The 12,783-nt window shown below is 45.4% G+C and overlaps 1 protein-coding gene across 1 annotated transcript in view; it reads right to left on the reverse strand.

Annotated features, from left to right (window-relative positions):
- WDFY4 (WDFY family member 4) overlaps positions 1 to 12,783 on the reverse strand; it is a 174,189-nt gene that overhangs the window by 126,657 nt on the left and 34,749 nt on the right. Inside the window, exons 11-16 of the mRNA XM_053387394.1 lie at positions 9,909 to 10,123; positions 8,641 to 8,756; positions 6,976 to 7,183; positions 4,881 to 4,957; positions 3,428 to 3,646; positions 525 to 709 (exon numbers count right to left, since the gene is read on the reverse strand). Of these exons, the coding sequence (XP_053243369.1) occupies positions 525 to 709; positions 3,428 to 3,646; positions 4,881 to 4,957; positions 6,976 to 7,183; positions 8,641 to 8,756; positions 9,909 to 10,123 (1,020 nt within the window). The remainder of the gene's footprint in view (positions 1 to 524; positions 710 to 3,427; positions 3,647 to 4,880; positions 4,958 to 6,975; positions 7,184 to 8,640; positions 8,757 to 9,908; positions 10,124 to 12,783) is intronic.

A 12,783-nucleotide genomic window follows, 5' to 3' on the forward strand; every position in this document is an offset into this window, starting at 1 on the left:
CTTTCTTATGGCACCTGGCAGCATAGATTTGATCTAAGGTGGGAAGAGTGCACCCAATTATTCTCTCTGCAGTCTTTACAACCCTGGGTAGCATTGGTTTTTTCCTGGCCGTGCAGCTCCCAAAGCACACACACAGACCATAAGTTAATACGCTCTCCACAGTGCAATGGTAAAATGCCATCAATATCTATTTTTCTAGGATTGTCTTTTTATAGGAGCATTCGGTTTTGTGAGTGCCCACCCTGCCAACACTGGCCATGAACAGCCAGGAGAAGCCAAGGTGGGAGCCAATGGCCATGTCCAAAGAGCAAGTTCTAGCCAAAGGATGGAGCCAGTCAGAAAGCAGGACTGAGGGACAACCTCCTATATTGCCCCCTGATTGGAACACATGGCAATCTGTGGGGGAAGAGAGATCTAAATTGCCCTTTGCTCCAATCGAGCAGTTTTCCCGGGAAGAAAGCAGCAGGGCGAGAGGCAGCATGGATAAGCCCAGCGCCAATCTCACCTGAGCACAAAGTGATTACCTTTGCAGAGCCAACTCTCTGTCCGTTGACATAGGCTGAAATGGTGCAGGTCTGTTTCGTTTCTTTAGCCACAGTTACCGCCAGATGATGCCACTGCCTGGTCACTAGCAGCTGGGCACACCTGAACTGGACTTGAGATAAGGCAGAGGACCGCCCAAGGTCTCCAAATTCAGGTTCCATCATGTCTGCAATGGCAGAAGCTAGCAAGTCATTCACAACAAATACAAGTGTGTAACATTCCAACTAAAATACTAGATGCCATGAAAGGTCTTGATTCCTATTTATTGTCAGTGGATATTAGGATTCCTAATGACAAACCTAGACAGCATCTTAAAAAGCAGAGACATCACCTTGCCAACAAAGGTCCGTATAGTTAAAGCTATTGTTTTCCCAGTAGTGATGTATGGAAGTGATAGCTGGACCATAAAGAAGGCTGTTCGCCGAAGAATTGATGCTTTTGAATTATGGTGCTGGAGGAGACTCTTGAGAGTCCCATAGACTGCAAGAAGATCAAACCTATCCATTCTGAAGGAAATCAGCCCTGAGAGCTCACTGGAAGGAAAGATCCTGAAGCTGAGGCTCCAATACTCTGGCCACCTCATGAGAAGAGAAGACTCCCTGGAAAAGACCCTGATGTTGGGAAAGATGGAGGGCACAAGGAGAAGGGGACAACAGAGGACGAGATGGTTGGACAGTGTTCTCAAAGCTACCAGCATGAGTTTGACCAAACTGTGGGAGGCAGTGGAAGACAGGAGTGCCTGGCGTGCTCTGATCCAGGGGGTCACGAAGAGTCGGACATGACTAAACGACTAAACAACAACAGCAACATTAGGATTCCTCAGTGACTGCAAATACATCTCCTCTGGGTGGGAACCCTGGAGAAATATATCTTGACTGGGAGGGGTTGGGGAATCTTAAGACTATCCGTGCAGCTGCTGGCAACATTTGTGCAACGACATTCCACGCAGCACTCACAATCGTGGCAGAAGACCCCGCTCGAAGAGAAAGATCAGATTTCCAATGTTAAAACGTTGCAGTTTGAGTGTTGGCAAATGTGATATCCCTAATTCAAAGCTGTTTCAAGTCTAGAAAAATGTCTGCCCCCCCCCACCGGACAAATAAGCACCCATTGCTTATTTATTGTGTGAAAGTATGTGGCAAGACCCTCAGAAGGAAACGGTGACTGTTAAGTACAGAATCTGTACATTGGCTCAGCTTTACGCAGAAATTGGATTTACCATGGCGTCAGCAAGCAAGGGGACAAGCAAAAGTTTGACTCTTATTCCCGCAGAAGGCAAGGCCAGGAAATTGTTTGTCCCCTACAGTGCCAGGTGGAGAACCACCCCTGTTTCAGGACATTATAAATCCAAGATTTCTGCAGGAAAGAACCTCAAGAAGGAAGGTTTTATTGGGGTGGATACCACAATTGGGAACAAGAAGCAGCAGAAATTAACAGATGTACAAAGAAGTAGATTAGAAGGGAATTTCAAAGTAGCACTAATTAGGAGGGGAGCCAAGCAGATTCCTTAATGTTTCTTTTCCAAACAGGGTTGCGAACCGTTCTGTAGATGGGTGAACCTCGTTCCTTCTTGCTTAATGGTGTAATGAAGGGGGAAAGTGGGGGGAGCTAAATGCAGTATTTAAAAAGAAGAAAAGAAGAAAATGTTGGCTTTGGCCCTGGACTTGAAAGTTGGGAGCCACAAAGAGACCCTACTCTCTGGTCAGCAATGCATCTGGAAATTGCCAGAATAGGCACCTCATGCTGGCTTTGCTTTCGGTTATATGCTCTCTTACAATTTAGAATATTCATTTAAACAACCTTAAAATGACTTCCCTTCTTCTCTTTCCATGATTCATTTTGCACAACATAAGTCCTTGCATATGATACATAAACTAAACCATTCGGTGTTCCATTATTACATCCATCAAAGCTTATTTACACTGTTGAATTTATCTTAATGCTGCCCATATTTCCAAGTGTACACAATTCCCCCCCCCCAGTATATTCAATAAGCACTTTCTAAACTTCTTTAAACGTATGTTCTTCTTGTCCTCTTATTCTATATGTTAAGTCTGCAAGCTGCGCATATTCTTTCAGCTTATGTTGCCATTCTTCTTTATAATAATAAAATAATAATAATTTATTATTTATACCCCGCCCATCTGGCTGGGCTTCCCCAGCCACTCTGGGCGGCTTCCAAAAAAGTATTAAAATACTGTGATACATCAAACATTAAAAGCTTGCCTAAACAGGGCTGCCTTCAGATGTCTTCTAAAAGTTTGGTAGTTGTTGTTCTGTTTGATATCTGGTGGGAGGGCGTTCCACAGGGAGGGCGCCACCACCGAGAAGGCTCTCTGCATGGTTCCCTGTAACTTGGCTTCTCGCAGTGAGGGAACCCCCAGAAGGCCCTCGGTGCTGGATCTCAGTGTCTGGGCTGAATGATGGGGGTGGAGATGCTCCTTCAGGTATACTGGACCGAGGCCGTTTAGGGCTTTAAAGGTCAGCACCAACACTTTGAATTGTGCTCGGAAACGTACAATTCGGGACCTCGCTCATTTTCCATTTTGGGGCTAACGAAACACGGGCCGCAGTAGTAGCATACATAAATAACCATTTTTGACACTGGGAATTTCCATCTGAATTATCCCCAACAAAAAGGACTCTGGGTGTTGTTGTTTTTTGAAAAGTAGTTTTAAACATTTTCTTCAATTCATTGTGGATTATTTCCCAATACTCTTTTACCCTTTTACAGGTCCACCACCTAGGAAAGAATGTTCCCTCAACCTCTTTGCATCTCCAGCACTTATCTGATTCAGTCTTATATATCTTAGCAAGCTTTTTTCTTTTGCATTTTCACCAAGGCCATTCATGGGCCCTGGCCCTGACCGTACACAGGCCTTACCTAGGGTCTGGAATGCCACTTCCTCAGTGGAGATGGTCAGGCAACCATCCATGGGAGAAAAGCTCACAGCAAAGCAGACGAATTCTTCTTCTGTCCTTGCCATGTGACGCACCAGCGTGAGGAACCGGAGAGGGTGGCCGCTGTGAACAGAGCCCATCTTGCTGACCAGGAACCAGGAGGAGAAAGTCAGGCCATCCAATGGGGGGAACGGCCTGGGGCCTAGAGAACCAGAAAGGAAGGTTGCAAGTCAAGTAGCGATGCGCTTGGACTGTCCTGGCTGCAGGTAGTGCAAAGTTATCCCGAGGCACAAGGAAATATGTCTGCCTCCAGGAGCTTTAATGTCAGCGGAGCACTGTTAGAATTCCTGCTCAGTGATTGCAGTCATGCAATTTTTTTCTATCACATGACGGTATATGTTTTGACTCCACAAAGTGGGAAGTGACAGAGACAGGATGTTTGTGTTACTGTGTTCCGTGAAATGGGACTATTGTCCTTTATTCTTTCTCTCTTTGCTGTCTGATGCTAGAGAGAGAGGGAGCCATGTTGCAGTGCTCCATGTGTGTTTATATGTAAATGAAGTCGATTAGCCAAAATGCTGAGTTGCTGAGGCCTGTCACGCATGATGTGCAAACTCTGCGGATCCCTTAGTGATCAGGTGCGATTGCTATGAGGAATCATAACAAATATACAGTAAGCCATCTGTGTCAGCAATGAAAGCATTGTGTTGACTGGGTTTAAACTATTTTGATATGATTTTTGATCAATCTACACCTCTGCATCCCTGTTCCATTTCTCTTTCTTGACCAGTCATGTACACTGCCAGTTGCTTCATCAGGCAGGCATCCTGGGTCATCAAAGACAGTGGGCAAGCTTCTTTGATGTAGGTTTTCTGATATGTTAATCTTAGGATGTTAATCTTAGGGCCAGGAAACAGATCTCACCTGAAGGTGATAATGATCACGGTCTTCCTGGCCATCCTTCTTATCATGTATATTGCTTGTTTATCACCTCCCGGGGTTGCCAGATGCACTCCTTTGTAGTTCTGTTTTGTTTATCCCAGAAATACATGTGCTTAATTAGTTTTGGTAGTTTAACTTTGTTTACCTCCCCGCCACCTATCTATCTACTTGCACTGGCGTGCTTTCGAACTGCTAGGTTGGCAGGAGCTGGGACCGAGCAACAGGAGCTCACCCCCTTGTGGGGATTTGAACTGCTGACCTTCTCATCAGCAAGCCCAAGAGGCTCAGTGGTTTAGACCACAGCGCCACCTGCTTCCCTGTGCTGGCCGATAGCTGGCCAGGGAAAAGAAGGTTCTGCTCTTCCTTTGCTTCCTGTTCCTCCCCAGTCAGCTGCCTCCCCATATTCAAATGGTTGAAGGGTGTAGAACATGTGGGTAGTTTTAAGTCCTTCTCGCAGTTTGCACCAGACTTTATGTTCACCTGGAAATATTTACCTTTCCCAGTTCCTCCCAAGATGGAGGATTCAGCGTTGGGGCCCAGAACAGTAGACAATGCTGGAAGAAACAGACAACTGGAAAAGCACAGAAAGACAAGACAATATTGGTATCTTGATAGATCGATAGCAGTCAAAAGACTACTTGAATACGTCTCTCACAATCAGCTTTGGGCCTGCTCTAGACTCCCCCCTACCTAATACTTATTATTACTCATTCATTCCTTTATTTTACTTTCAATATTTTATATGCCACCTTTCAGTACAAAGCCCTCCCAAGGCCACTCAAGTTAACGTTGAAACTATACAACACATTGAAAAAATCTCCTTATAAATACAAAAGCACTTAACAGCTGGCACAGCAGTTAAAATAAAACAAATGAAAATGAAAAGAAACAGTAACGCTTTAAATATCTAGCACAGCACCTCCATTAAAAGCAGACTGAAATAAAAATATTTGGAGGCTCGTGTAATGTTAATGAAGATGGGATTTAAACCTATATCCAAGAGGAAGGAGTTCCACAGAAACAGGGCCAAGGCTGGATAGGCTCCATCTCTTACGATATTTTCTGATGGATTTGACCATTCGTGAAAAGAAACTGCTCTCTAGAATGGGGAAAAGGTGAGGAAAACATGGGGACGAGGTTTTCATGCTTACCTCCTGGGCTACCTGCTTACTGAAAATCTTTGGGAGGACCTCAAAGCATAGGCAACCAAGGAGGCTATGCATCACCAATAGTGGTAGCACCACCACCATCATCATGTGTCTACAAATTAGCCTCCTTTCTGCTCTTCGGGATGAAGATTTCCAGGCAAACTCAAAAGGCTGCCTAATCCTACATCAACAGAAGGTGGGATCAAAGATGCTGATCTTGGTTCAGGGGGTACACGCACTGGATGGGTTCTCAAGTACATATGCAGGCCCTGGGTGTGAAAGGGTTTCTCCATTCATCTCAATGGCAGGGGCACTCTCACGGCCATCTCCCATCACAAGCTTCAAAGCTATAAATCAGGGTTAGGCAACCTAAGGCCCAGGGGCCAGATGCGGCCCAATCGCCTTCTAAATCCAGCCCACGGATAGTCTGGGAATCAGCGTGTTTTTACATGAGTAGAATGTGTGCTTTTATTTAAAATGCATCTCTGGGTTATTTGTGGGGCATAGGAATTTGTTCATTTTTCCCCCTCCAAAATATAGTCCAGCCCCCCATAAGGTCTGAGGGACATTAGACCGGCCCATGGCTGAAAAAGGTTGCTGACCCCTGCTATAAATCATCACAGGGTAGAATCGAGAAACCCTTAGCGTGGAATTGTCGTGCATTTGACCCATGGCCTGTTTTGTTCTCATAAATAGGCAATTTGTCTGCAAGCTGGCAAAGTGACAGGAATACGAAAGAAGAAGAGAAGAAGAGTTTGGATTTGATATCCCGCTTTATCACTACCCTAAGCGGCTAACAAGGGACGCGGGTGGCACTGTGGGTAAAAGCCTCGGCGCCTAGGGCTTGCCGATCAAAAGGTCGGCGGTTCGAATCCCCGCGGCGGGGTGCGCTCCCGCTGCTCGGTCCCAGTGCCTGCCAACCTAGCAGTTTGAAAACACCCCCGGGTGCAAGTAGATAAATAGGGACCGCTTACCAGTGGGAAGGTAAACGGCGTTTCCGTGTGCTGCACTGGCTCGCCAGATGCAGCTTGTCACGCTGGCCACGTGACCCGGAAGTGTCTGCGGACAGCGCAGGCCCCTGGCCTCTTGAGTGAGATGGGCGCACAACCCCAGAGTCTGTCAAGACTGGCCCGTACGGGCAGGGGTACCTTTACCTTTAAGCGGCTAACAATCTCCTTTTCCCTTCCTCCCCCACAACAAACACTCTGTGAGGTGAGCGAGGCTGAGAGACTTCAGAGAAGTGTGACTAGCCCAAGGTCACCCAGCAGCTGCATGTGGAAGAGCAGGGAATCCAACCCAGTTCACCAGATTATGTGTCCAATGTGAAATGTGACACTACAATGAAACTGTGTGCCATTCTTGCAAATGGAATGCAAAATATATGGGGCCAAAGGCAGAGGGTGTTAGTGCCAAGCTAGAGAGGCAGAAGCAAATGCAGTACCCGTATCCTTCCAGGGACATGTCAAATTCCACAAATGAAGGTGCCAGGCAGGCATGATGGGAATCCAGGCTGCGTGGCGTCGTCATGGAGACCAGGCTCATGGCTGCCTGGAGAGCTACGGCAGAGCTGTTGGATACCCAGGATGCGTCTGAGCCCAGGGAAGCCCGATGAAGATCTGCAGAACTGTTCGCTATAGTGACTACAGAACCTATAACGGCAAACGCATAGTGTCATGCACTCTGTTATGAATCTTGGGTTCTGCCTTCAAGGGAGAACTTCTGGGAGGTGCAACTGGAGGAAGAAGAAGTGTAGCTATAGGGACACAGCAAAGCATTCCACAACTGGGAGTTAGGACTGTGATCTGAGGGCTGATCTGTACAACCAGTGCTATTTTTCTAGAAAAAGAGGTGCCAGAGCTCACCATGAACTTCTCCCTTGTTCTCCTAGAAGGTAAAAAGGTTTTAAAAAGGGGGAGAGGGGAAGGACCACCGGATGGTTAAGTCCAGTCAAAGGCGACTATGGGGTTGCAGCACTCATCTCGCTTTCAGGCCGAGGGAGCCGGCGTTTGTCCACAGACAGCTTTCCGGGTCATGTGGCCAGCAGGACTAAACCACTTCTTGTGCAACAGAACACTGGCAGGTGCCAGAGAGCACGGAAATGCTGTTTACTTTCTCGCCACAGTGGTACCTATTTATCTACTTGCACGGGCATGCTTTCAAACTGCGAGGTTGTCAGGAGCTGGGACAGAGCAACGGGAGCTCACCGGCAAACCCAAGAGGCTTGGTGGTTTAGACCACAGCGCCACCCGCTCCCTATGGCAAAACAGTTGATTTTCAATCTAGTTTGCTTGGAAATAAAAGACAGGAACATTATCTAATGGTGTGGCTACACATCGCCTAATTGCTATTGCAGTTTTGAAAGCGGCACATTCCTATTTTCATCGGGAAAATGTTGGAGGGTATGATATAGGCTCTGTTACATTAGGCAGGGCATAAGAAAGTTAGAAAAGCCCTGAAGGATCAGATCAAAAGTAAATCCATTCCAGCAATGTGAAGCCTGTTAGAATTCCTGCTCCATGATTGCAGTCATGGGATTTTTGTCTATCACATGACGGTGTATGTTTTGACTCTACAGAGTGGGAAGTGATGGAGACAGGATATTTGTGTTACTGTGTTCCGTGAGGTGGGACTATTGTCCTTTGTTCTTTCTCTCTATGCTGTCTGATGCTAGAGAGAGAGGGAGCCATGTTGCAGTGCCCTCTGTGTGTTTATATGTAAATAAAGTAGATTAGCCAAAATACTGAGTTGCTGAGGTCTGTTATGCAAGCTGCAAAGGCTCTGCAGATCTCTAAGTGTGTCAATGTCAGTTGGCATTGGTCACTGTGATGCTCAGGCAGAAGAAAGCTTTTAAGCTCCTGGATGATCTACCAGGAGGGAGGGAACATGCCAGTCAGGCATGTGTCTCTGCCAGGGTCCTACTCGAGAGTAGGACGAGCGCCTGACAAAGCCTACCCTTTCTTCAGGGCAGCTATGCCTAGGAATTGTTGCCGTCATCCATGGAAAAAACACAATTACTGCCAAAGAACTGTCAGGAAGCCAGATAGCTCCCACCCAAGAATGTCAGTCAGGAGCTTTGCAGAACTTCTGCTCCTTGGCCAGGCCTCACCTTCATTCCCAGATGCATGACATGAGCCACTTCTGTCACAGAGAGAAGTTGAGGATGGACTCACACCAGGCCTTGATGCTACAGGCAGCCATGTTGTCCTGAGGCAAAGGAACTGTCTGAAAAAGGCAAGTCAAAGAAAGTAAGATTTTGCTCACATGGCCAAGCAAAAGCGACAGGAACCTTTGTGTGAGGCAGCCTAACCCAGTAAAAAAATAGCAGCTGCCAACATCTGCCTGCTTCCACTCATCCAGAGGGAGCCCAGTCCTTCCTGGAAGAAAGGAGAGGCAGTCAGGTGGGGATGATAGTTGCTGCTCTTCTGCAGTGACAGATGGTCAGAGGCCAAAAAACAGTTATCAACACACACCAATTCACTTGTACGCCATGCTTCCATTTCACTAAATAAATTAATTTAAATACTGTATAGCTTAGTCTTCAGCCTGTCAATTTTAGTGAGAAATGAATTCAGTTTGGCTAATCCTTATCTGAAATCTAAGCATACTACTAAGTAAGGCACGCGCCAGTAATATATATATATATACATTTTAGCTGTGTGTATACTTGGAAGCTTCATTTTATATCTATAATACAGGTAAGCATGCTTATCCATTGGGACTGATCCTGAACTGGTAGCCGAAGCCAACAGTGCTGGAAAAATTAAGCATGTTTCAGATCATTATAACAGGCTTCTTTAGTATTTGTTCTGTTGGTTTTTGTACTTTAAAGAGCAATTATTGATTTGTTTCATAAATGCAGATTAATCAAATACAGCATGAAAGTACGCCAAATAACCTGCATTAGCACAAATTGAGAAATGCCATCTTCGGGAAGGGACACCATTCTTAACGCGGTTGTCAACTTCTGTGCTGCCAACAACAGATTTTTCATAACATGCAGGCCATGGGTAGGCAAACTAAGGCCTGGGGGCCGGATCCGGCCCAATCGCCTTCTAAATCCGGCCCACGGACGGTCCGGGAATCAGCATGTTTTTACATGAATAGAATGTGTCCTTTTATTTAAAATGCATCTCTGGGTTATTTGTGGGGCATAGGAATTCGTTCATGTTTTTTTTCCAAAATATAGTCCAGCCCCCCACAAGGTCTGAGGGACAGTGGACCGGCCGCCTGCTGAAAATGTTTGCTGACCCCTGATGCGGACAAAGCATCTACTAAGCATCTTAGCTACAAGGAGGGTTCAGTCCCCCTTTGCCTCAAGAGGAGATGACCATAAGTCCCTAATGTTCCAGAACCAAAATCCCTGAAAGGAAGTACCTTAAGACATTGGGCTCAATTGACTGGGACGCAAGTTTCTCAAAGAGTCTGATTAGAGGCAGGTGCAAGGGGTTGTTGTGATTGTGCAGCACCTCTAAGCAGGAGGTAACAAGAGCGTTCAGCAGGCCAGCTCCACAGGCCAGCTGGCGATTCTTCTCCATCTTCATCAAGGACTGGATGTGATTGGCCACAGCGTATTGGATTTCCCATGATAGCTGAAATGACAGAGGGGAGGGAACAGAAAGAATGAATATGAGGGGCTTGCCGCGGCTGCTTCCAGGTTACTAATAGCTAAAAACTGGAAAGGGGACATTGTCCCCTCAATAGAGGATTGGTTAAACAAATTGTGTGAATTTACAGAGCTGGCCAAAATGACAGCAGCCATTAGACTTCCATCGAATCAGAAACTCAAGAAGGAAAGGGTCTGTTTGGAAGAATATATGATGAAACATCATTCCAAAACAAATTTATTGATAGGCATTGATTAAGTTCGTAAAGCTAAGAAAAAATTATCATAAGATTGTTCTTGAGATTAAAGTAACTAATATATATAGCACAATGTTGTTGCTGTTTAGTCGTTTAGTCATGTCTGACTCTTCATGACGCCATGGACCAGAGCATGCCAGGCCCTCCTGTCTTCCACTGCCTCCCGCAGTTTGGTCAAACTCATGCTAGTAGCTTCGAGAACACTGTCCAACCATCTCGTCCTCTGTCGCCCCCTTCTCCTTGTGCCCTCCATCTTTCCCAACATCAGGGTCTTTTCCAGGGAGTCTTATCTTCTCCTTGGAAAAGACCCTGATGTTGGAAAGATTGACAATAGTATGTTTAAATATATATCAAAAGATGTCAAGCTGTGGTGGAGGGAAGTCACAATAATAGAAATATGGAAACTTTATATTTATATACATGTTTAGTAATGAAATAGATACAAAATGGAATGTACTGCTGAAAACAGGAATCTACAAATGTAATATTCGATACTCTATATTTTTTATATTCTATATTTTATATTCTATTATATAGTATTCTATTATATAGTAGAGACATCACCTTGCCAACAAAGGTCCGTATAGTAAAAGCTATGGTTTTCCCAGTAGTGATGTATGGAAGTGAGAGCTGGACCATGAAGAAGGCTGATCGCCAAAGAATTGATGCTTTTGAATTATGGTGCTGGAGAAGACTCTTGAGAGTCCCATGGACTGCAAGAAGATCAAACCTCTCCATTCTGAAGGAAATCAGCCCTGAGTGCTCACTGGAAGGACAGATCCTGAAGCTGAGGCTCCAATACTTTGGCGACCTCATGAGAAGAGAAGACTCCCTGGAAAAGACCCTGATGCTGGGAACGATGGAGGGCACAAGGAGAAGGGGACGGCAGAGGACGAGATGGTTGGACAGTGTTCTTGAAGCTACCAGCATGAGTTTGACCAAACTGCGGAAGGCAGTGGAAGACAGGAGTGCCTGCCGTGCTCTGGTCCATGGGGTCACAAAGAGTCGGACACGACTAAACAACTAAACAACAATATAGTAACTAAATAAACACTCAATAAAAATTTAAAAAGAATATGAGGGGCTTGCTAATTTCTCCAAGGGAAGCCTGAACTCTCATGGGATATATATATAGAGAGATGATTCAGAATCATAAAAAATGGTTTGTCAGATTCTCCAAATCTGAAAGCCAGACTAATGAAGAAACCTCACCCCGGAATTCAGCATCCAGCTTCGGAATAAAAATTTGAAATTTGCTTGTACTGACGGACAGGATTAATGAATGGGGTTCATATAAAGTTATTAGATTCTTTTTCAAGGCAGCTGTCAAATACCGATTATAGTTCCCTGCCTGCTGTCAGCTAGTATCAAACGTTCACTGCCATAAGTCAGGTTTCTTCAAAAGCTAGCTGCTATTCCATGCCAGCTATCATATTATAGTCCTACTGGGAACTGAACGCAAATGTCTGATGACAAATATTGAATATTTGGTTAATGTTAACACTTATTTTCACCATCAGAATTCGCAGAAGAGAATTTTCAGAAGTTTTGTCTCAAATTTGTTCTAGCTCCAGCATGGAGAGGGATTGTGGCCTGGGAAGAGTCCTGGGGGCCACAGAGAGAAACCTGGATGGCCATAATTGGCCCTCTAGTCTCATGTTTTCCTACCCTAGCTATAGCCTATGCAGGGACACGGGTGGCAGTTGGTGCTTTGGTCTAAACCACTGAGCCTCTTGGGCTTGCTGATCAGAAGGTAAGTGGTTCGAATCCCTGCAATGCAGTGAGCTCCCGTTGCTCTATCCCAGCTCCTGCCAACCTAGCAGTTCAAAAGCATGCCAGTGCAAGTAGATAAATAGGTAACACTGTGGCGGGAAAGTAAATGGCGTTTCTGTGCACTCTGGCACTCGTCACAGTGTTCTGTTGTGCCAGAAGTGGTTTAGTCATGCTGGCCACATGACCCGGAAAAGCTGTCTGTGGACAAACGCTGACTTCCTCGGCCTGAAAGTGGAGATGAGTGTTGCAGTTGATTTCGACTGGACTTAACCATCCAGGGGTCCTTTACCTTTTTTTTTTAAACACCTTTATAGGCTATGCACATCTACTTGCCTCAACTTACAGCCCACTAAACTTCCCCCTGGAAAGCAAATCTAGCTGGGTCACAAAACATGAAGAAAGAGAGCTATCAAACTGCATGGTATCGTGGTCAATTAATCAGAATTCCCTATTATAGCTAGCTGAATATATATTATAGCTCCATAAACTTGAGAGAAAAGTGGCAAAATTTATGGTAAGTCTCCTTGTATTAACTGTGCAAAGAACAAATTCCGTGTGACTTTGCAGAAAAGATTTGCCTTGCTATGCATTTTTTTGGCGAACAGGGTATGTTTCA

The sequence above is a fragment of the Podarcis raffonei genome, chromosome 5, assembly GCF_027172205.1.
Source record: "Podarcis raffonei isolate rPodRaf1 chromosome 5, rPodRaf1.pri, whole genome shotgun sequence".
Lineage (NCBI taxonomy): Eukaryota > Metazoa > Chordata > Lepidosauria > Squamata > Lacertidae > Podarcis > Podarcis raffonei.